Raw genomic sequence first — 25,453 nt, forward strand, 5'->3', positions numbered from 1 at the left:
TCACCGCAGGGTAAAGGTCACTGCAGGGTAAAGGTCACTGCAGGGTAAAGGTCACTGCAGGGTGAGGGTCACTGCAGGGTGAAGGTCACTGCAGGGTAAAGGTCACTGCAAGGTGAGGGTCACTGAAGGGTGAGGGTCACTGCAGGGTAAAGGTCACCGCAGGGTGTGTAAGAGCGGAAATACTATCTAAGGAGTTGTTTGGCGGAAAAATGACACTGGCGCCTCGGCGAAGACTTTGGCTTCGCACCAGGTCAACCTGACCAAATTCTTTCCTTCCATTTGCGTGCAAAGCGCAAATGGAGCCAGAATTTACTGGAAAGGATGTCTGTTTGTGCAAGATAAAATCAACAATTTGAGATAAATTGTTCTATTCAGCAATTCTGAAATGGAGCAGATGTTGAGTTCGTGAGGTCCAAAATATTTTAAAGGTCGTCCAATACACACTCAGTATAAAGCGTGCCAGAATCTTTCTGCAAAACAACAGTTGCACGCCATTGGTTGAAACTTTCCAACACACACTGATGAAGATGGAAAAGTATAAAACAGGTCGAGATTAAGACTTCGAGGAGATTTTTGTGACAAGACGATGATGATGAAGATTTTGTATTGAACTGAAGAAACTGTAAAGAGGAAGCCGTGGAAGTGTAATAAATCTCCAGCTCGTCTATGGCCTAGCAGCAAGAACTACGTCTCTGTGCGTTATTTCTTTTACTTAGATATTTAAGAGTATAGCCACCTTTCTAATCCTCAATAAAAGTGGTGACCCCGACGTTTGAATGAACAATTGAACAACCAGGAGAAGGAAGGTGACTCGCTTCAGCCTGACTGCGGACGGGAGCCGTCTGGGCCCAATCACAGGAAAGAGGTAAGCTTTTATCTCTTTTACTTGTTAAAAACAGAACGGTTTCCTGTCTGCTGGCGGTCTGAAGTGCTAAAAAGAGTGATTAAGTTCTTTCTGCTTACCATAGGCGAGTAATTTCTTTGCGCAAAGAACGAGCTGCCAAAAATCTGAGACTCATAGGTATCTCGTACATTCTGGAAACATGCAGCTCGGAAAATAAGCACTTTTTCAGTCTGGTCTCACCCGTTTTGGTGACGGTAACAAGGAATTTCTTCCATTATAAGTTACCATATATCAGCCAATCTGGTGTAGTTCTTCTGAGCAGGCACTTTCATTGAGCTGACTAATAAATAATATATCACGATTTGTTAAATTTGGCAGGAGGCCAAGAAGCTTAACTTTAACATTAAACCAGCTGAGCCACGAAGAGAGATTGGGATCTCTGTGAAAAGCGCTATAAAAACAAAGAATAAGAATAAGAAGAGGCCAGGAGAGGACAGTTCTTTTTTCTCTGTGGGACCACCGAATGTCTCCATGAGAGAGACAGCGGAGTTTCCTTAGCGGAGGGAACGTGTTTTTCTCCGTGGAGTGACCACGGCATATCCCATCCACGAAGAGAGCAAAAAGCTCGTCTGGTGGGAGAAACCAAAGTCCTCCATGAGATGATGTGTGGCCTGAAATAGAGTTGAAAATGAGTAAAAAGTGAATAAAGAAGTTCAAGTGAAGAAAATAGAGTTTTACAGATTACTTTGTGAGTTAAACTGCAGTAAATGTTCTTTAATTTCATTCCTTTGAGTTTTTGGTGAGGAGTTTAAGTGTTTCTGTCAGCCTTGGCTAAAATAACTGAAGTCCTAATATAATTAATTGTGTGCACACATTAAAATTGGACAGTGGCTAATTAAATCAACAGCCAACTAAATTTTATATATTTATAATAAATATAATTACACTCACTAGAATCCCCGGGGAGGAGAAGGAGTAAGGAAAGAATAAGGAGTAGAAATGCAAATGGAATGAATGTTGCTGAGATGAATGCTGAATAATTGGGAATATATGTTGTCTGTTGTGTAAGTATTTGATTGGCATGCCTGTATATATTGTAAAAATCTGAAATGTGCATGTTTTTGGCTTTTTGGCTTATTAAATAACTGACTGCTTTCAAGGTAATGTTGAGCATTAGAAGCCGCCGTGCTCTGTATTAAAGTTGAAATTTGGTCTTCATTTTGACTGCAATTGTTAACGCTGTTGTAACGTCTAATTTTATGCTGTGCAATATAGATAGGAAATATCCATATCTCGCTGCTATATTTCAGAAAAGTTGGGAGAAAGAAAAGAGTTTCTTGGCTGAATTCCCAGAAACACACACACGAACTTTCCCTCCCACCCCTTCTCTCCCTATCCCTTGACCTCCCTTCCTCACTCTCTTTCCTCCCTCACCCTTTCTCTCTTGCCCTGCCCCTATTCTGCCCCTATTCTGCCTCTCTCTCCCTCTCTCTCTCTCTCTCTCTCTCTCTCTCTTTCTCTCTCTCTCTCTCTCTCCACAACACGTCATTCGGTCCCGGATCTGTCGTGAACTGAGACCATTCTTTGGTTAACACCCATTTGTAGTCCATAGTATTTAAGACGGCCCACTTCCTATTACGCAAAGTTGGCCCCCACCTTTGCTCATTTCGGACTGAAGCAGACTGAAGTTTAGTTTTTCCTTTTTTCTCTCCTCTGCTTACAACGGTGAACAGGTCCAAGCCTAAAACCTTGCGTTGACTCACATAATACAGACTTTTATCCAAATAATCATTGTTTCTGTGACACTGAACTATGTTAAACATTTTTCAAATGTATATTTTACTGTAAATAGAGTTGAATAACTGTAAAAAACTTGGTTAACAGTTACACTTATTGAAGAATACTTAACACATGTAACAATATATAGCAACTATAAGCAATAATACTACAAGGAAAAAATATTATAAGAATAACTAACTAAAAATCAACTTATTTTTTACTAAATTGGAAAAATTAAAAAGTTAAAGGACAACAAAACTGCAAAAGACAGAATTCTAACAGACAACTGCTAAATAAGCAAGATGAGCAACATACCTATTGTCATTATTGGTTCAAAAAACCCAGAATATGCTTCTCAAATTCCAAAAATTTCTAAGAAGTGGCAAAAGAGAACGCAAGGACTTCCATGCCCATGGCCAGAAAATGGGAGCTTTGACTTATCTCTTTGTGAACAGATGGAAACTCGGATTGCAGACTACAAAGCAAAAAACAAAGGAAAGAAAAGACAAGCCAAAAGAGAACTAGAATTAAACATTTTACAACTATTCAAGGAAGAAGGTGAAAAATACCGGAAAAACTTAAAGCAGCAGGTAATTGAGCTAAAAAATAATTATGAAAAACCAGACGATGATCAAATGAACCCTGCTGGGTTGTATCCAGCCCTGACAGGAGTTCTGAATATCACAGGTGATTTTGGATACAGGAATGATGATCAAATTAGGGACATTAAACAAGGTAAAAACAATGAGATGGAAACTCAATTAGACAGACCCTCTACAGGGCACACACCACGATCAACAGTGGTTCAAACACCAGCTCCACCCAGAGGTGCACCACAGACGAGCACAAGTGCTACAGACAGTAGCACAAATAACAAGCACTCAAAAAGCATGGAACTACCAACGTCATATGCAAATGCAGATGGCTATAAGCCAGCTGGCAGATATGACACATCATTACCGCCAATCCAACCCAGAAGTCAAACCTCTGGTGCCGGATGTTCCACAACACGGACAGTTGGAAATATTAAAATTCTTGACTGCTACGCTGGAAGTAATAATAATAAATTTTTTGATGGCTACGCGGGTCATCTGAAAAGACGCAGAAGCGGAGATGCTTATTGGTTAAAGTTAGGCCCAGAAGTCTTTAATATAGAACGTAAAGCAAACCAAACACAGATACAGGAAATAGAGGAAGAAATTGATGAAGGCCTTGTACGATTAGCTGAAACAGAGTCAAGATGTGATAATGGTGAAGACGGAGCAATGGCTGGTCCAAGTACAAGCACTCCGGTCAAAGAACAAAAAGCCCCAAACCAAAAAGAATACGATTTGAGATCCAGACCTGACATACGCAAACCTGATCGTTATGACCCCTCAAAACAATTACCAATCATATTAAAAGGAGATATTGCTCAATATTTGCCATTTGCCTCGATGGATCTGGTAGGGTTAGTCTCGCGGTTGCCGGACATTCATAATGGTGCAGGAAGATGGATAAGAGCACTTGAAGAAGAGACAGTTGGCAAAATGTTGGCACTTGGAGACATCAAAGCCATTCTAGCAAAAGTTGTTGGAATTCCCACCATGCAGAACATTTTGAAGGATCATCCCTGGATGCTACAAGAAAGAGCAGACGGGATTGAACTAAATGCATGCCGGACAATGATCTGGGCAGCCTTGAGGGCAGAATTTCCAAACAAAGTGGACCCTAAGAACATGAAAGCGGAACCAATTGGTGACTCGGAGAATCCAGCATCCTACGTCGCCAGGCAGTTGAGAAGGTGGAACGAAATAATGGAGTTTGATGTTGACGAGTACCCAATGATTGCAGGTGTGTTTCGAAAGTCATTGGTGGATGTAATGCCTGAGCCAGTGCGCACCAAACTTGAAGAGGTGGTGGCTCTGATGTCTATGCCACACAAAGAATTTCGTGATCATGTGGTACACACAATAGAAAAATACCGAAAAGATGAACAAAAACGCACTGACCAAGACAAAAACATCCAAAGGAAATTGGCTCAATTACAGCTTGGAGAACTTCAAGGAAAAAACAAGACTAAGACCCAAGCTGCAGTGGTAAGGGGGGACCAGCATCCCGCCCCAAATGTAGCCAACCTTCCTAATTCTGTGAATTCAGCGCCACAGATGTATACTCCAACTTCGCAAATGACTCAGCCTTCTCAACCAGTGGTGAATATTTATTCACAACCATGGAACTCACGTCCATTTGTGCCTCGAGGAAGGCAGCAAAGAAGCCCTTCATGGCCTAACAGGGGACGAGGCGGTCCGCCCAGAACACCCGGAGCATGCTGGACATGTGGTTGTTTTGGACATCGTGCTGACCAGTGCCGAAATGGTGACAACTCATTCCAAAGACGGCCGCGTGGCAGAGCCAGACCAGGTCCACCGACAGCCCCATACAATCACCAAGCAGTTCCATACAATCAACAGGGAACTCCATACGATCCTCAAGGAGTCCCATACGATCCACCAGTTCAACAAAATTCATCAGCTCAATACAATCCACCAAATTTTGGATACTAGGGATGCCCAGAGGACCCTAGGGGAGAGAGTCAGTACCCAATTCTAACTACAGGTGCTGACGATGAACCAATATTGAAAATTCAAATTGAAAACAGAGAAACTCCAATGTTGGTCGATACAGGAGCAGCTTACACTTGTGTAAGTCCAAACTATGCAACGCATCTCCCCATGTCTGATAAATTTGTATCAACAATAGGGTTCTCGGGAACAAGACAATTAATCCAAATGACAGCTCCTGTTCGACTTACAACAGATGACAATGAAATAAAAATACCAATTTTGGTATCTGATCAAACCCCAATAAACCTGTTGGGAAGAGACGCTCTATGCAAATTAAAAATAAAAATCTGGTGTTCTCCTCAAGGTGTGTATGTTGAAAAAGAAGGTGTGGATCTTCAAATGTTCATGCAACAACATGAAGCCAAAGTTTATTGGCTTGGAGACATTAATAACTCTATTGAAGAGGTAATTTCCAAATGGGGACAGTACATTCAAATTCAAATTCCAGAAGCTAAGAAACCATTTCTAGACTATCATTGCACAATGTACTATGACATTTCAAAAAGTACAGAGTTTGAAGAACAATGGGACAAGGAAACACAAGGTGAAGCGGTGAACCTTGAGTCCCAATATATCATTGTTGGGAGACAAGGAGCAGCGCTAAATGTAGAAATTAATGATTTCATTTCACAATGGTACAACGTTGCAGAATCTGTACCCCACATAACCTTGTTTGTAAATAAAAACTTTCATGCCAAAGATCTTGGACCAATGATGAAAATTGCAACACAGATTAAATGGGAACAGACAGAAAGCCCATTAATTTTCCAATCAGAAGATGCAACAATGATTAAAATAATAAGTGAAACTACTATGACAGCAAAACCACAGGTGGTAACAGTACCGATTAATGACACAAAACAAACAGAAGAAAAAGATGAGTCAGTTGAAAACCCATTAATGCAGGACATGTTAAAGCTAGTTCCTGAATCAGTATGGTCAAAACATGAAACAGATGTGGGATTAGTGAAATCAGCTAACCCATTTAAAGTTGAACTGAAACCAAATGCTAAACTTCCATTTCGTCCTCAATATCCATTAAAACCAGAAGCAGAAGAAGGAATCAGCAAAACCATTGAAGGATTGTTAACAGCAGGAGTGTTGGTGGAAATTGAAAGTCCATGCAATACGCCAATTTTTCCAGTTCTGAAAGCAGATAAGTCAAAGTATCGCCTGGTACATGACCTTCGCACAATAAACGATGTAGTAGAAGACAGATCATCGGCAGAAATGCCCAACCCACACACACTTTTAACCGCAATCCCTGCTGAAGCAAAATTTTTCACGGTGATTGATCTTTGTTCAGCATTTTTCACCATTCCCTTAGCGGAACAATCTCAATACTTGTTCGCATTTACCTACAGAGGTAAGAAGTACAGCTACACTCGATTACCCCAAGGCTTCAAACACAGCCCTCATTTGTTCAATCAAGCACTCAGACAGGACTTAGAAGGATTGGAAATAAATAGCACATTGCTACAGTTTGTTGACGACATTCTAATTGCGTCACCTACATTGGATGATTGCCATCAGGATTCGATAAAAGTCCTTGAAAGACTGGCTGAAGGAGGGTACAAAGCCTCCAAAGACAAATTACGGTATTGTCAGACACAGGTAGAATACCTGGGTAGACAACTCTCAGAAGGGAGCATTGGCATATCACCTTCTCAACTAGAGGGTGTCAGCAAAGCTCCATGTCCACGAACAGTTGGAGAAATGATGACATTTCTCGGTATGACAGGTTTCAATGCTGATTGGATAGAAAGTTATGCAGAAAAAACAGCACCACTCAGAGAACTCATGAAAGAACCAGGTCATCAAAACCAAAAGAATCTGCTAAATTGGACTATAGAAGCAAAAGTAGCATTTGAATCTCTAAAATGTGAAATGCAGAGTGCACCAGCACTAGCAGTTCCAAACTATGACAAACCATTCTACCTATATGTTGCGAACAAAAAAGACATGTATGTCACAGCAGTTTTGATGCAAGAAACATGTACAGGTAGAAGGAAACAACCAATTGCTTATTACAGCACAAAGTTGGACAATGTAGCACAAGGCTGGCCACCATGTTATCAGGGGCTAGCAGCAGTCTACCATGCTTATGAAAAAGCTTCAACCATAACAATGGGTTATCCAGTTACAATATTAACTCACCACAAAATCGCAGAGTTAATAAATCTAGGAAAGTTTGTCGTAACACAAGCAAGAAGTTTGCAGTATATGCTACTTCTGATATATCCTGACATAACTATTCAAAGATGTATCACCAACAATCCAGCAAATGTGATTCCTTTGGATTGTGACGGAGAACCACATGAGTGTGTAGCAGAAACAATGAAATACACAAGACTCAGACCTGATTTGGAATCCACTCCATTGCCTGACACAGAAGTCACATACTTTGTTGACGGGTCATGTTTCAGAGACCACCTAGGAAACCACGCAGGTTTTGCAGTGGTACAACAAATAGGTGAAAATTTTGTAACCATCAAAGCTGAAAGATGTGACCAACCATGTTCTGCACAACTTGCGGAACTTAAAGCATTAACTGAAGCCTGTAAAATGGCTAGGTCAAAAGTCGCAAATGTGTTCACTGATTCAGCCTATGCCCACGGCGTATGCTTTTTATTTGCCGCAATTTGGAAACAAAGAGGTTTCAAAAGAGCAGACGGAACCCCAGTGCAGCACGAAGCACAACTGAAAGAATTAATTGCTGCCATGATGCTTCCTTCGAAGCTGGCAGTGATCAAGTGTCAAGCACATCGCAAAGGCAATGACATCGTTGTGAGAGGTAACAACATGGCTGATGAATCAGCAAAAATGGCATCCAGGAGCCAAATGGCCATCTTGGCACCTGTGATAGCTTTAGAACCAGCTGTAACACCGGAAGATGTCATTTTGATGCAACAACAAGCAAGTAACAGTGAACGTGATCTTTGGGCACGAAGAGGTGCTACGATGAGTGAAAATGGCTTATGGAGGTCACACCAAGGCCTACTAATAGCACCAGTAGCATTATTAACATTATTGGTCTCAGAAGCCCATGGCTTAGACCACTGTGCCCGAGGAAAAGTCATGGACAAATTGAAAAAACAAGGTTCTGGTCTCCATACATGCAAGACATGGTGGATGAAATTCTAAGCCAGTGTGAAATATGTGCCGAAAATAATGCTCGGAAAGGCATAAAACCAGGTATTGGACACATTCCAGTTCCAGACGGACCTTTCAAACACCTGGTGATAGATTATGTAGACATGCTCAAACCAGTTCAAGGTAAAAGGTACATGTTGGTGATAATTGATCGTTTCAGTCGATGGGTCGAAGCAGTACCATCAAAAACCTTAGGAGCAGACACAGTTATCAAATTTTTGACAAGAGAAGTAATTCCAAGATTTGGTATTCCATCTGAAATCAGTTCAGACAATGGTTCAGCTTTTGTACAAAAAGTTGTTAAAGGCATTTTGCAAAAGCTACAGATCAAACAACGTTTTGGTGCAGTCTACCACCCTCAGAGCCAGGGAATGGTGGAACGCATCAACGCCACGTTGAAAGCAAAGCTTCGGAAAATTTGTGCATCAACTAAACTAAACTGGGTAGATGCTTTGCCACTAGCACTAATGAGCTATCGCATGCAAATGCACAGAAGCACGCATTTAACACCGCATGAAATGTTGACTGGCAGACCTATGCCTGTGCCACAATGGAGGTTACCTTTCAAGGGACCTCCCCTTGAGCAATTGCAAACTGAGTTGAAAGACTATGTTGAACAACTAACTGCTATCCATAAAGCTATCTATTTGCAGGAAAAATCCAGAAGTCCAGAGTCGACGGTGTGGGAACCACCGGTGAAACCTGGAGATTTGGTGTACATCAAGGTGTACAGACGGAGATGGCATGAGGCCCGATGGGAAGGACCTTATGAAGTCAAGAGAGCAACCCCAACGGCTGTCCAAGTAGAAGGAAGTACCACTTGGCATCATTTGACTCATTGCACTAAAGTTCAAAATAAAGACAAACTGAGACTTGAGTTTCACAAAGAAAATGAGCAGAAGCCTCACAGCGATGAGACTGATACTGATAACTGTCCAACTGTGGATATTGACAGAAGTGGTGAACCAAGCAGCAGTGACGGCAGAGACGAACTTACACAATCTGCAGCCGACACTATGGACCAAACCAACCACGACGAACCACAGTGACAGAGAATGGACTCAAAGACAGCCTCCAGGGGGGACAAACGGTGATTCAACGATGACTGTTCACAACACAAGATCCATCCCCAATGACAAAGATAAGTATCACACAACTTATAGAAATCCAGACAAGTACATACCAGTGTTCTTTCCAGCAAGTGTCAATTTAAATGTACCCACAAAATTGATTCGTAAAACTAGATATGTGCACTTACAATGGAAATGGACAGCAAGTTTAACAGATACCGAATTTCAGAATAATTCAAAAACAGAGTATGAAGCCCATGTGAGCTATGCCAACCGGAAACTGTGTGGCAGAGCTCTTAAAAAGCAGGGGGAAAGATACATTACAGATCAATGTTTAATCATTATGTACATTAAAGATGACGGCTTTGACATTGAAGTGAAAATGGGAAAACAGTGGAGTGCAGACGGTGAGTTTAAACATGATATGATAATGACAAACATCGAATCTAATACTTCGATAACAGGTAAAGGCACTTTAAGACGAGTATTAGACACGAAGAAAGAGGGTACTGTTGAAATTATTAATGACAGAGTCAAAATACATATTTCAATTGATGATGTTGGTGACAGCATGTTAGGAAGGGAACTAATACTTTCAAGGATAGTGTTCAACAGAGATCGTCGAGAGATGTGTAGATGGTTCATGAATTTGGAGAGTAATGTCTTAGTCAAAGACCAAAATGACACAAAATGTAATTTACAAGTCACAAAAACGACTTGTGGTTGGACAATTGAAGCAAATGTTTTAGCCTTTCGAATGGATAAATCATACGAAATAAAAATTACCAATGGTGTAATAGAAGAAATCAGGGTAATTTGGAAATTACCAGATGTAGAGACAGCAGTAAGTAACTGCTTAACGCTTATTAGCTACACTACCAGGCCAGAAGCAACGGTCAAAACCATTACAACAGCTACACCAATTACCACTGTTAAAACAATCAAACCTGTTGTCAGCGCAGCTCATACAACCATGAAAATTATTGAGGAGGATGAAGATGATGAGGATTTTCCACCAGTAAAAGATGTGACAGCTGTGAAAGTTCAGTTTATCTTAACTACAAAAGCCTTATCCACCCAAAGACCTTCGAAACCAAACCCAATTAGGAAATTAGTCACTAAACCAACAACCTTAATTGATGTGACAACACCCTCAAAGGTTCTTGTAACACCAAGAGTTCCAGGAGAAAACGCAAACACTAGAAATGAGCAGATTGTGACACCTCAAACACAGAAATATGTTACCGTAGCAACAAGAGTTAATAATGAAATCGATAACAGTGAAAATTTAGATGTTATTCAAACCACACCGGCACAAGACCAATTGGCTAATAAGTCAATTTCAGGTAGATATGGATGTTCTGAAAAAGAAGGTTGTCATGAATATCATGGCGGTTTAGATACGTTCTACAATGAAAGACAGGACGCTAAAGTAGCTCCCAGAGCAACGCATACATTAAGGGACATTAAATGGCCCTCCTTCCGGCCAAGAGGAGATCCACTTTGGCAAAGAGCGATTCAGAACACCTGGTACACTTGGTCTTGGTATACTGCAAAGGAATTAACAAAAAATGACTGCCTAGTTTGTACAGCTGCTCCTGGAGCAGCACCAATTGTTATTCCAGAGAAATACACATCTTCAGAATGTGCACTAAGACAACAACAAATATGTAAGGAAGGTAAATTTGTTCCTGAAAAAGATGTAGTTTCATTCTTTAAACTACCAATGTGTGGTATGAACTGTAGATTATTATATGGTTCACGTAAATCACACCGTTATTTAGACAACTGGGCAGGTTATAAGTTTGAAACTGTTTGTGCAGAATTTAATATTACCACTACACAGTCTGGTCCTCCAGTAAATTATGAGGTAGATTATGATGCGGAATATGAATGTTTTGCAAATGGCGGATTTGAAAATAACGGAGGAACACATGTAGGTAATACCACGGTTCAATGTAATGTTACTTGGGTTTTATCTTGGTTCAAACATGCTAAGATGACACCAATATTTGTCAAAACTCCTGTCTGGTATCAAAATCCGGACTATAAAGAACAAAAATGTGTAAATATAACTAGGACTATCCCCACACTATTTTTTCTTGGTGATCAAACATATCCGGTAGCAGACAGTTACTGGATGTGTGGTGATGACGTTTTGATCAACACTTTGCCCCTAAAATGGGTAGGCCTTTGTGCTCTTGTACGAATGAAATTACCAGTAACCCTAGTGTATGAAGGAGTTAAAGACTTAGTAGGAATGCACAACAATAAAACAAGGCTTCGTAGAAGCCTGGGGGATTATGGGTTGAATGAAGGAGTATATTTAAATCTTATAGGTCAACCAAGAGGAATTCCAGATGAATTCAAAGCGCAACATGAACTTCGCGCAGGTTTTGAATCTATCTTACCTTGGATCACAATTAACAAAAATGTTGAATGGATTAACTATGTTTATTACAATCAACAGAGAATGATCAACTTTACAGTTGAAGGATTTATGGCCCTAGGAGAACAACTCCATGAAACCAGTAGAATGGCAAAACAAAACAGACAAGCGTTAGATTGGATCTTAGCCAATATGGGAGGAGTTTGTCATATGTTTGCTAATGAATGCTGTACTTATATCCCTATGAATACCTCACCAAAAGGTACATTTAGAGCAGTAATGACTAAGTTGAAGAAACTGAAATCGGAATTCAAAGAAAATGCAGGAAAGAACACTTGGTCATGGAAAAGTCTGGAGGAAATTTTAGGTGAATGGGGAGCCTTTGTAGTTAAAATAGGAATAACTCTGGTAGTAATACTAATTGTTATTTTTCTGCTTGTGTGTTGTGTGATCCCTATCATGAGGAAATGGATTGTAGGGACTGTATACAGATGGATGACCAAGGACGGTAAACATCAGACGGACTAAGCACAAGGCCGCCCGGACCAGTGAACCTATGACCGATTCGAAGGACTGCTGAGCTCAAGGATAATTGATGCCTGAATTAAAATGGCTTATGGAATGTTGAAAGATCTAAAAGGTTCAAGGGAAATGAAGTCAAACTTGGGTTGGAATAAACGGACTCATGGAAAAGACACTGTTTGCATACACCATTACACATACTCATTACACATAGTTTATACACTTTATATACAATACAACACGGGTGGCCCACACATAGTTAACACACTAGGAACACGTGTGAATGAGAATGAATGTGTGAGACAGTATGAACAAGAATGTGAGTATGAATGATAATGTAAGAGAGCGTGGATGAGCACAAGCATTAAGCGACCAATACTTTGATCATTATGATTAGCATTTAAATCACACAATCACTCAGATTATATGTGCGTCATGGACACTTCTTCATAATTGTCATCAAGATTATGTATCAATGTTGAAGTACTATTGTTACCATGTATATCTATGATTTTGGTCACTGTGGATCCATGATTGTGTTACATTTGTGCCAGATTATGGAATACTGGTGGTCGCCCATGGCGAGCGGGGGCCATAAGGTAATTTTTTCCCTGGAAAGCAACAAAAGGCCAACAGGGTTTTTCGACCTTATACAGATGGAAGAACAATCATGGAAGCAATGACCAAGCAATGTTTAATCAATGTATTGGAATTGTTGTATTAGTTACAGTAACTCATGAAACAATGTTGCCCCCACTATTCATTTTATTTCACTTTTAAGTGACTTCTATATATATTTCTAAGGTTTATATACAGAGTTGTACTCACAGGTAAATATGTAAACTTAGTATAGCAATTAACCAAACAACTGCTAAGGTTAATTAGGATTCCACTTGAAAGCGGAATAGGGGGGATTATGTAAGAGCGGAAATACTATCTAAGGAGTTGTTTGGCGGAAAAATGACACTGGCGCCTCGGCGAAGACTTTGGCTTCGCACCAGGTCAACCTGACCAAATTCTTTCCTTCCATTTGCGTGCAAAGCGCAAATGGAGCCAGAATTTACTGGAAAGGATGTCTGTTTGTGCAAGATAAAATCAACAATTTGAGATAAATTGTTCTATTCAGCAATTCTGAAATGGAGCAGATGTTGAGTTCGTGAGGTCCAAAATATTTTAAAGGTCGTCCAATACACACTCAGTATAAAGCGTGCCAGAATCTTTCTGCAAAACAACAGTTGCACGCCATTGGTTGAAACTTTCCAACACACACTGATGAAGATGGAAAAGTATAAAACAGGTCGAGATTAAGACTTCGAGGAGATTTTTGTGACAAGACGATGATGATGAAGATTTTGTATTGAACTGAAGAAACTGTAAAGAGGAAGCCGTGGAAGTGTAATAAATCTCCAGCTCGTCTATGGCCTAGCAGCAAGAACTACGTCTCTGTGCGTTATTTCTTTTACTTAGATATTTAAGAGTATAGCCACCTTTCTAATCCTCAATAGGTGAAGGTCACCGCAGGGTAAAGGTCACTGCAGGGTAAAGGTCACTGCAGGGTGAAGGTCACCGCAGGGTGAAGATCACTGCAGGGTGAAGGTCACCGCAGGGTAAAGGTCACTGCAGGGTGAAGGTCACCGCAGGGTGAAGGTCACTGCAGGGTAAAGGTCACTGCAAGGTGAGGGTCACTGAAGGGTGAGGGTCACTGCAGGTTAAAGGTCACCGCAGGGTGAAGGTCACCGCAGGTTGAAGGTCACAGCAGGGTAAAGGTCACTGCAAGGTGAGGGTCACTGAAGGGTGAGGGTCACTGCAGGGTGAAGGTCACTGCAGGGTAAAGGTCACCGCAGGGTCAGGGTCACCGCAGGGTAAAGGTCACTGCAGGGTGAAGGTCATTGCAGGGTAAAGGTCACTGCAGGGTCAGGGTCACCGCAGGGTAAAGGTCACTGCAGGGTAAAGGTCACCGCAGGGTGAGGGTCACCGCAGGGTAAAGGTCACTGAAGGGTGAAGGTCACTGCAGGGTAAAGGTCACCGCAGGGTGAGGGTCACCGCAGGGTAAAGGTCACTGCAGGGTGAAGGTCACTGCAGTGTAAAGGTCACTGCAGGGTAAAGGTCACTGCAGGGTGAAGGTCACTGCAGGGTAAAGGTCACTGCAGGGTAAAGGTCACTGCAGGGTAAAGGTCACTGCAGGGTGAAGGTCACTGCAGGGTGAAGGTCACTGCAGGGTAAAGGTCACTGCAGGGTAAAGGTCACTGCAGGGTGAAGGTCACTGCAACCAGGTTTCTAATAGTTTGGGTTTTTCTTTATTGTTCAGTTTCATTTCCCTGTTTGTATAACTCAGTTAGTTTTAGAGTGTTTGCTAGTCGCAGTCATTAATATTAGTTAAACATTTCTTAGTTTGGATTTTTTTTAATTAGTTGTAACAGTAGTTTTAGTTTTTCCAGACTTGACTCAACAAAAGACTCCAGTTTTCTGTGCATCAGAAGAAAAGCAACAAGCAGTTTGTTGTTTCAGTAAAGGAGTGGGTTGCAGAAGGACATCCAGATGAGGACAGATGCTTCGTCCAGCTGTGAAATCTCCATGAGACAACACGAAGCTCCAGCTGACCCCCGGGGTCTCGGTCAGGAGGATCCTGTGTTTAGTGAGTTTAGTGAAATAACTCCAGGGACCACACACACCTCCGCTCAGCACTCAGCCGGCGGGCGATGGGCTGCCTAATGTCAGCAGAATATGGAGAGAGTGACATTGTGTGGTTGTGAGGACCAACGCTGTTATAGCTAACTAAAACAAAAAAACATTCTCCTAATCTCTTCTGGAGACAAAAATGCAGAATGACTCCTGACTGCGGTGCATCAGATCATTGATCATTGATCACTGATCATCATCAGATCAGCGTTAACAAACAACAAAACCTGAAATTAGGAAAACATTTTCGTTAACTGAATAAATAAAAATGGTAATTAATGGGGGAAAGGACTATAAGTGGAACTACATCATGTTAATAATACAAACTAAAACATACTGAAATTATAGGTATTATATCGTTTGTTTTCATGTTTCTGAATCTATTTATCAACCTTTTGAATTGATGTGAAGTTACAACACAAGCAGTTTACGTCAGTTATAGCACTCCATACTCCTGGTGGCGCAAAGCGGCAACAGCAGCAGTTGGGAGAAAACGCCAGAGTCAGTTTGTTGTTCAGCAATAATTAATAAAATTTTTTGAAAATGGTGTCTTCTGTCGAGTATTCATAACCCGATCAATGTAGACATAATCACAATCCTTTGGTCTTTTGAATTCTGCACCTAATAAAGAACAAACAAAAACTAAACATTTAACTAATAAAAACTAATAAAACCACTCTAAAGTTAATTATTACAAATTGAATGAAATTAAAAATCACAACGAAATAAATCTAAGCTATAGTGAAAAACCCAGAGGACAGGTGCGTGGTACCGGTCAGCCTGGCGGTGAACGGCTCTCTGGGACTGAAGGGACACTTTCCGCGTCCCGACTCGACGGCGTGGGACAACCTGAACCACGGCTCCTGCAGGACGGACACAGAACGACGGCGCACAAAGATGAGCTCTGGCTCCATTTGTTTCACATCAGAGAAAAACAAAGACAATGAAAGTTTACAGAAAATAAAAAGGAATTTCGTGTTTCTTTGCCAGCAATTTAAAATATATATATTCTGCGGGTTTTCTTTTGTATTTTCTGTTAGTTGCTTCGTGAGATTTTCCATTCTTTGCGTTTTTATTGAATTTTCTTTCTGTTGCATTGTTATTTTGTTAAATCTGCTCTTGTTTCTGTAACTATTAATTACTTTGTTTGCTATTTCATACTCTATATATTTGTTTGTAAAATTTCATTTTGCAAACACAATACTGTAAAAGTAAACAGAGAAAGTATTGTATATTTTTCTTGATTATAATATGAAGAATTCATTCTGTAATAATTAATTCTATATTTCCAACTGTTTGGAAGCATTTTTCAAAATTACATTTAATTTACTGCTGTTTATTGACACTAACAGCAACAAAAAGGACTCAGCATTATATAATTTTATAATTTATAATTTTTTCAGTTTCCTTCATAACTCACAACTCCTTCCTCAAATGAGCTAACCATATCTCTGAGAACAAAGCAGACGTTCAGTTAATCAATATGTAGTTTAAAGGTAAATAAATGTGAATAATCCAGTGATTGGTACCTCGGGGTTCTGGCCGAGCTGCAGGTAAGAACACTGCGGATGGAAGGCGCCGGTGCCGCAGACGTAAACATGAGTCTTATTGAAAGGCTGCAGCACACGGACAAAGTTGGCACAATCTCTCTGGAACACAAACAATACGAACATCCAGAATGTGTTTAACAGAAGTAGAAAAAATGACTTACAGCAGATTTCAGATTCCTACATCCTACAAATAAGATCAGTGTATGAGGTGAGAAATAAACAAACATTTTTATAATAATTTTTACCTCCAGGCTTTTGCCTGCCAGCCTGCAGTGCTCCACATGTTCTCGAGCTGCAGGCCAGTGGATCTGATGGGGAAATAAAGAAAATATCCAAATAATAAACTTCAATATGAAACAAATAAGGAATCAACCACTAATGGAAATAACTGCTAATTTGAAAGCCTGAAATCTTATGACCAAATTTAAAGAGAAAGATAATTAGTAGAGGTTACCAATTGTAAATACTGATAATCTCCTGAAGAGCTGCTGCTTAGTTGGGGATCAGGAAATTAGGAAAACAGAGAAAAAGCAGAGATCAACTGCCAATGTAAATAATTATAATGAACCTCAAATCAAATGTAACTAAATAATTTTGGAATGTTATAATGAAGCATCTGTTATGTGTTTTCTAAATACTACTTGTTCAGCTGTTGCATTAAGATACTGAATTGTTTATAGGATTCTGTTACTGATTAACATCACAGATTAACAGCAAATGCTAATATTGCTCATGCTAGCTGCAAATGAAGGGATTAATTTAGTTTAACATATAAAACATGGTTAGAAAGTAACTGTTAGTTATTCGTTCCTTCAGTATTATCTTCTAATCTCATCTGTTTACAGTTTGTGAAAGAAGAGGGAAAACTTGATGCTAATGCTACATGCTAACAATTACCCTAAAAACAGAAAATAAAAACAGAGTTGTTCATACACTATCTTAACTGTAATCATCCCTAAAATATTTTATTATATCGTTTCTGATAAAGTTAGGTTTCACTCAGAACAAATCAAAACAAATCCGGACCTGACTGCTAATGCTAACTAATTACATATTGATAACCTGTAATTAGTTGATATTAACCTGTAATTAGTTGATATTAAGCAACTGTTATTGTCGCCTAATATTTACTCATCACCATAGTTTCTCTTTGTCAAGTCTTTAGATAATATTCATCATTTTTAACATTTTAAAGAGCCACAACCAAGAAATCTCTTTAATCCTGTTGGAGGTAACAGGAAAACGATGAATAATAAACCAGCAGTCCAGAGTTTTTTCACTGATAAGAATTTAAGTGGAGCTTTGCTGCATCCAAAAGAAATAATAATGAACTCCAAGCAGCTCTGATGGTTTAACGCCCAACTAGGCGTCCATCAGGAAGGCTTGAACCTCACCTTGTGGACGAGCTGGTCCAGGTTGTCGGGGTTCAGCAGGTAAATGTGGTCCTTCCCTCCAACCAGCAGCCATCCTCGGTCCTCGTCCAGCAGCAGGACCTGGTAGCCTTCGCCAACGCCGGTGCCCCAGTAGACCGCCGACCCGTTCCTCACGTCTGGAAGAGTCAGGAACATTCAGGGGTTTATTTACCGTGACATTCTTCACACATTCAGCCCCAAAACGGCAGGATAGAAAGGAGACAGTAGACGGTAGATAGTCGCTGGGTTTCCACAGGATGCTGAGTCTCTTGGACCTCAGATCTTAGTTTAAACTGGGACAACTGAAGCGTTTTGGGTCAAAGCTAAAGATGTTATTAAGCACCATATCAATCAGAGGAAAGAAGGCGGAGTTCAGAGACTCAGTAACATGGGCCTTCACTGTGCTTTACCACCTTGCCATGCTCTATAACCTCCTGGCCATGTTTTGTAAAATCAACTTTTTTGAGCTTTTCATCATGTTATAATGTGAGTCCCTCATCAAAAACAAACATGGAGTGTTGCCTTGATTCTTTCATGCATGTTTGAGAAATCCTCTAATCTCTATGGCAACCATTCAGCAAAAGGCCTGGGTGGATCTAGCCCCGCCTTAGAGGTGCAGCTCCTCCTCAGAGCTGCAGTTTCCAAGTTTCTGCCTCACATAGCATTCCTCCCCATCTCTGCTCCTTCAAACTAGCCAGAAGCAATTAGCAAACACCTGGTGGAACTGCTGAGCTCAATATACAAAGTACTTCTCAGTGCATCGCTGGTAAAAATGTTGTTTAAAGAGACAGAAGCCCAACTCAAATGTGTTAAATCAGAAAGTGAAATTTCTTTTAAGTCATATTTGACATATGTTATTTTTAGAACAGATGAAGGTTAAAAAGTGCTATAAACATATAATACTGCCCCTTTAAAATCAACTCCACAGGCGGCTGAAGCTGTCTTTTCTCACTCCGCCTCTGTGTTTTGGCCTCATTCTTCACAAATTAATTCCTCATACTGATCATCAGACGTATCTGAGTTTACCTCAGACCCAAGCCAGTCGGTCTAATTCATTTTTCCACATAGCTGCAGCTTGAACCTGGCGGCTCCCATATTAATAAATCAACAGTAATGTAACCCAGCACTGCAGGTCAGGAGAAAACCACAGCACAGAGTTTTAGTAACTCTGTGCTGTGGTTGAATGCCTCATAACTAAAGTCAACATTCACGCTGCACATACACACCGATTGACCCCCAGTCCCCCTGGGGAGGCGGCGTTAAAGCAGGCAGAAAACAACCTGGAGAAGCACAGCAAATTAACCCTGAAGCTCCAGCTTTATGATCTGTCGGCTCAGGCCTCCCGGAGCCGGAGGACCAACCGCTGCTGCGCCGCTGCCAACCCGATGACAATCCAAGCAGAAACAGCAGAGCTCAGGAATCAAAACCGTTTCGTAGCAGGAGGCGTCGGCAGCCATCAGGCTCCCAATTATTTTTACATTTCATTCATTGGAAGTGAAGCTTTTCTGGCCGACTGCAGGTTCCTCACAGCTGAGGCCAATTTATCGCTGTAACTTCATCCCTCAGCTATTTGATTAATTTATTCTCATGTAATGAGTAAAACTCTGGAGCCAAACTTTAAAAATGTGGATAGAAAACTGCTTTAGATCTGGGGATTTTTTATAGAAAAGCAGCAGCTGGAACCTTTCTATACGTGTGTTTCTGGTACGCCCATAAATCTGACGCACAAGCGACATCAGCTAACAGCAGCGACGGCGGAAGAAGCCTCTTGACTGCCGGCAGAGCTAGGCAAGTATTGTATTGTTTATCATTTATTGTAATACATTACTTATAATAATTTTGATTTAAAATTCAAATTAATTAATTGTTTAAAATCCCCCAAAACTGTCCGTAATGTCAGGATTGTTATCTTTCTCCACTGTTTGTTTAATAAAAGCATCAAGAAATATTAATAAATTTTAAAATATGATTAACTATAGTTACTTTCTGTGATACAAATCAAACTTCTTTATGTGTTTTTGAAGAGCAGTGTTAGTGTTTGTGTAGCTGAATCATGCAGTCAGAGCCATAAAGTTACATAATTAATCCTTAGTCACTTTTATTGATATCACAGTAATACCACAAACTATCATGAAAAACTTTAACTCCATCAGTCTGATGGTTGAATAACCTAAATAACAGATTGAAAAATATAAATATCTTTGTTGTTGACCTCTTCTGTCTATTAATTCAACAATAAATGGTTTTTGAATTGAAAATGCTGCTTATTTAGTTGCTATGTTGTTTTCGATTAATTACGATGAGTTCAATTAAACATTTGAATTGTTTCCACCACTAGCTAAAACACGATCATCCACATTTAGAGCCTAATGTTTAATTATTCTCAAAAGAAAAATTAAATCATGAGTTTTGTTCTGCTGATTTCTGCATCTCATCCTGTAAACTTTTAGTTTCTGACAATAATTTTAACTTGAATGAAAGCAGAAAATTTCTTGCAGCTGAATTTGCACGTCCATGTTTCTGCAGATCAGCACCAAACTGAGCTGTCAGTGAGGAGAGTGGAGCGAAACGACCCCCCGCGGAGCATGCAGAGTACAACCGTCACTCATGCATACGCACTGCGTGTTCAGGCTTTGAATGCAGCACGCCACATTTGCTGCGCCGTCCAGAAAGAAATAAATCTCAGCCGTGACGAGCTGACAGGTGACGGCAGAGACCCGGCTAGCCAGCCGGCCGCAGAGGAAAGTCTGAGGAACTGCAGAAGAATGTAGTCAGATTTGTTTACACAGCCTTTATGTGGAGTCTTGTTGAGGAAAATAAGACATGATGGATGAAAACAGCTGCTGCGCCAGGCTCACAAACTCAATCAGTGACGAACAAGTCGAATCAGATTCTCAAGCCTCATTTGTCGGCTTTGCTTTGTGTTTTTATTGCACAAAACTTTTTCAGTTCAGATGCTACAAACTAATCCTGGATGGTGCAACCACAGTGAAGTTGTCCCCCTGCACCACCACCTTTTTTGTGATACATTTGTGCTGAATTTTTTTAATTTGTGTTACTATAATTTTAAAGACATTAATTAAAGTTTCCAGAGGTTAAGAAAGATCAACCAGCCCTGCCATCTTCTTCAAAGTCAATCAAATCGACTACATTTCTGCAGCAAAAATTTTAATTTGTGCTACTTTTGCTTTGAAGACAATAATGAAAGTTTAAAGGTCAAAATGTCAACCAGCCCCCCCACATTACCCAAATCTAACAAGACTGGTGTCAAACGTGCCTGCTGGTTTGTGCAGTAAATTTTCAACCACACACCCCGCTCCTATTTACAAAAATCAAACTTGGTGGCAATCAACTCAGCTATGCATGTGCAGCAAAACATAGCTGCACAAACACAGCAGCTATGTTTTGATGCTATGTTTGTGCAGCAAGTGTTTTGCAGAAGATATAAAGAAGAAAATATCAATATCTTCTGTTTTGCTGTGAAGATATTGATGATGACCTCTGATGATCTCTGGAAACATTTATCAAGATCTTTAAAATTATAGCGCCACAATCAAAAGTTTTCGCTGCAAAAACATTTGACACTAATTTTGATTTGAAAAAGGTAAAGGGGGGCAGAGGGGTGACTTCACTCAGGTAACATGCACTACTTTTAATCAATCTCAGGATTCTAGGGAAGTAACTTGTAAGTTGTAAGATAATCAGAAAGTAACCGGCGGGTTTTTGCAATCAGATCTTATTCTGGTGGTTCAGGAGGAAAGTCTCCAACAATTAAAACGTAACCTGTAGATTCTGTAAGGTATTCGAAATGTTATTTAAAAACTCTCTGCACGTTCTTGGAAAGCTAATCTGTAATATTCCATAAACCAGAAAGTACCAAGGCAGTTTTAGAAAGTATCCGACATGTAACCTAATAATGAAAGTTTAAAGGTCATAACTACATGTAGTTACTCTGCCAGTCATTGATCCCGGCAGCAGCCATTTTGTTGATAGATAATTCTCTTGCAGTGTCAATGTACTTTCTTTTGGTTGTTCTCGATGCCGTGGTTCATCTATGCTTTGCACTGCAGTTGCCTACCAAGATGGTGCGTACCACTTCCGGTTCAAACTTGTGGGAACTCGTATCGGTTCAAGAACGAACCCTTTAGATTTTAGAGAAGTAACCTTGAAGTTTCTGGATAAATAGCTGTGCTTACAAGAAGGGTAACCTAAAAGTCCTCAGAAGTCGCTAAAATACAAACTGGTAGTTCTGGAAATCTTTCTACAAAAGTGACTATTATGTTCAATAAAAGTCTCCTCTTCTTCATTTAAAAGTCATGATGGAAGAACAAAGCTGCTAGAAATAAAATATAAGAAACTGGAGGAGGAGATTTAAGCCCAGGAAGTTATTTATGGAGCTTCTGCTTTTCTCTCCAATCCTCCAGGATCTCATCCATCAAGCAGTCATGATGGCAAATCAACCACAAAATAAAAAGTAAACACAGTGGGAGATATCAGACGGGGGGCGGAAAATGTGACACAAAACCCTGAAGAAGCAGCCAAGAGTTTACATCAGTCAGTGGAAATCTGTTATGCTTTGACTTCAGGTTTTCCAGTAGTTTTAGACGGGAAGATATAAAAACATGCTGGCTTCACGCCGTTATGGCAACCAAACCTGCCTGCAGAACAACACTCCAGACAGCTGGTGTCAACAGAACTGTTCTGTTTGACGAGGAGGAAGCTTCTGGGTCCAATCAGAACACTGGGATCACGGAGAGGCCCAAATACAGAAACTACATCCACGAGGTGTTCAATGAAACGTATGGGACGTAACGTCTTCACTCCCATCTTCATCTGTCCATCCCTGCAGGCTCTGAATTATTGCTGACTCTAAATCTCTGCTGCAGTTTAATGTTCTGTTTCATTATGATAATATTATTATAATGGCTGCAGGCCAGATCATAATGCTCTTATTTCATGTATTGTTTTTGTACAGCAGCTAGCTGAGGATGTGGAGTATGCTAGCTGAGACACCCAGAGTGACGGCTAGCTGTGAGATTCAGCTCCTGATTATCAGAACGCATCAACATGCTAAACACGCTACGATCCAGGCATTTCTGACGGGCTGTAACCAAAGGCACCATGATATAAAGAACCTGATTTCCCCTCCCCTCCGATCCTTCGAATCTCTGCTTTGTTCAACTCAGGAAACGTCCTCAGTCTCATCCTTCCTCCCTTCCTTCCTTCCCTAGATCCTTCATCTCTTCTACCAACTTCTTCTCACAACATTTTGCTCTTTCTTTCAAACTCTTTTCCTCTCAAACCTGCAAACTGTAATGAGAGCAAGTTAAAGGTCAAGGTTGACAGCATAACAGCGTAGAGGACCAATGCACACACACACGCATGCACGCATGCACACACACACACACAGGTCACATTCCTGCCCTCTTCTTTCTGGATGTTTTGGGATGTGAATCAGCTTTGACAGATTTCCTGCAGAAACACGCAGCATGTTTTTATCTAACGATGCAAAAACACACCTCAGAATGAGCTGCAGAGTGTGTGTGTGCACATGTGTGTGTGCGTGCGTGTGTGCGTGCGTGCGTGTAATCATTGGAATGTAGGTGTTTCCCATCCCAGTCCCACATGAGGTCAGCTTGTTTTGGTTGGAGCGTTCGAAACCGGCAGCAGCAGAAGGACGAGGAGGAAGTGATGTCAGAGATGTCAACCTGACCCAGAGGTCTTCTTCCCTGAAACTTTGGGCTCCAACAGACACTCGGACCGAAGAGTTAAGAAGACGAGGTGGAAACCAAACCACCGTTCCTCCTTCCTCAGACTCCGACGAACCGTCTGCTTCTGGCTTCAGTTTGAACCCAACCATCGACCTTAAATCTGACCCATCGCTGCTTCCATACAGGGTCCAGATTATTTCTGAGCCCAGATCCCACTGGACAAATCATCTGGATCAATTGAAAAATGGGGTCATGTCAGTTGAACACAAAGAGTTAAATGCTCCTTTTGTCTTTCGCTGACGTTGGTTACTCCTTGTGTGTCGAGCCCATTAATCAATCTGCATGGATTGTAGCTAATCTGAGTCCAACAGCTTGAAGGACTTGAAGGAAGTGAGAGAAAGATCCAGTCAGTGGATGTAGAACCAATGGTACGGCAGATCAGCAGTTCAGGCTACGAACCGGCGCCGTACTGCAGCCTGGTTGACCCGGTGACCTCTGAGCATCTCCTTCTAAAGCCTCTGTAAATCTGTGTGTCGGTGACGAACGTTCCAGCAGAAACGGTTTGAATCGAAGAGAAAGGCTGTGTGACCTGGGAGAGTTCAGGTCCAGGTTGGAATCAGATCTCAGATTTTTTACCAAGCAGCCACGGTGCATGAAATCTGTTTCATCTGCTGAGCAATGAGATTTATGTCCAAACAGCTGAGGTTCGTCCCTGGAGTGAAGGTAGCAACGCTTCCCACAGAGTTTCCCAGACTCCAGACAGTTGAGCTCTCATGCAGAGTAGACATTCAGAGGAAAAAACATGTTTTACAGTTTGAGCTTTGAGTCGGAGCTGATCCTAGATTCTTCCTTTTCTAGCTCCTTTAATGGTTGGACTCAGTTGGACAGAAAATTTTGGCTTAGTTCAGATTTTTGAACAACACAAGTCAGAAATGTTGGATTAATTTTACCCAAAGCATGATGCAACGTCCTACCTGTCTGCAGTCCGGCCATAGTAGTTTTGGGTTTGTCATTACAGTAAAATGTTATTTTATAGTTAGTTTTAATTAGTTTTTACAGTGTGTTTGCTAGATTTTTATCAGTCATAATTTGTGACTATAAACTGATTGTGCTTTGGATTATTCACTGTTGTGTTTTTTGGCACAACTTGGCCATAATCTAAAGGGGGAAGACATGAGGCAAAGGAAGCTGATTGTGTTCAGATGGATTGAAGGTTTTCACCTGAATGAATGTGGAGATCAGCGTGTTTATGTTTGTTTTGAGCCCTGAAGCCGCCATCTGAGCATAATTAACAGTTTACAGGCGGACGGTTGTTTGTCCTGCAGCCACAAACGCAGCAGGAGAAACACGTTCAATGCTTCCCCTTACAACCACAAGCTGCTACCGTTTAGCTTCCACACAAACCCAGAAAGTCCAAATTATTACCTCCAAAATGTGGAAAAAGTTTCTGACAAGCTGACGGAGCAGAAAAACAAAAAACCAAAACCAAAAGTTTCCAGAAGATCCATCAGAACTGATAAAGTTTGGGATGGTTTTCTGTGTTTCTGTCATTTAATGTGTTAAACTAAATATTTCAATCAAATACCTCCAGAGCCGGCCCAAGGCATATGCGACTTAAGCTTAGGGCCCCAATACCATCAGAAGCATAATTACATCTTATTTTGTTTGATAGATTGCTCATTTTTCACACTTTACACATTTAAAAAACAAAAACATATTAAACGAGTTGAGTTAAGGT

The 25,453-nt window shown here is 40.7% G+C and overlaps 1 protein-coding gene and 1 long non-coding RNA gene across 2 annotated transcripts in view; one reads left to right on the forward strand and one right to left on the reverse strand.

Moving 5' to 3' along the window:
• Window positions 1–25,453, reverse strand: part of LOC106903514 (semaphorin-3D) — a 59,400-nt gene that overhangs the window by 17,710 nt on the left and 16,237 nt on the right. Inside the window, exons 3-6 of the mRNA XM_014967394.2 lie at window positions 17,987–18,141; window positions 16,838–16,900; window positions 16,572–16,691; window positions 15,815–15,905 (exon numbers count right to left, since the gene is read on the reverse strand). Coding sequence (XP_014822880.2) covers window positions 15,815–15,905; window positions 16,572–16,691; window positions 16,838–16,900; window positions 17,987–18,141 — 429 coding nt within the window. The remainder of the gene's footprint in view (window positions 1–15,814; window positions 15,906–16,571; window positions 16,692–16,837; window positions 16,901–17,986; window positions 18,142–25,453) is intronic.
• Window positions 173–13,798, forward strand: LOC148159730 (uncharacterized). The gene is made up of 2 exons (XR_015762892.1): window positions 173–865; window positions 9,036–13,798. It is a non-coding gene; the product is annotated as an uncharacterized LOC148159730 (long non-coding RNA).

The sequence above is a fragment of the Poecilia mexicana genome, unplaced genomic scaffold (genome assembly GCF_051168715.1).
Source record: "Poecilia mexicana isolate PSO_F unplaced genomic scaffold, ASM5116871v1 scaffold_5, whole genome shotgun sequence".
NCBI classification, from domain to species: domain Eukaryota; kingdom Metazoa; phylum Chordata; class Actinopteri; order Cyprinodontiformes; family Poeciliidae; genus Poecilia; species Poecilia mexicana.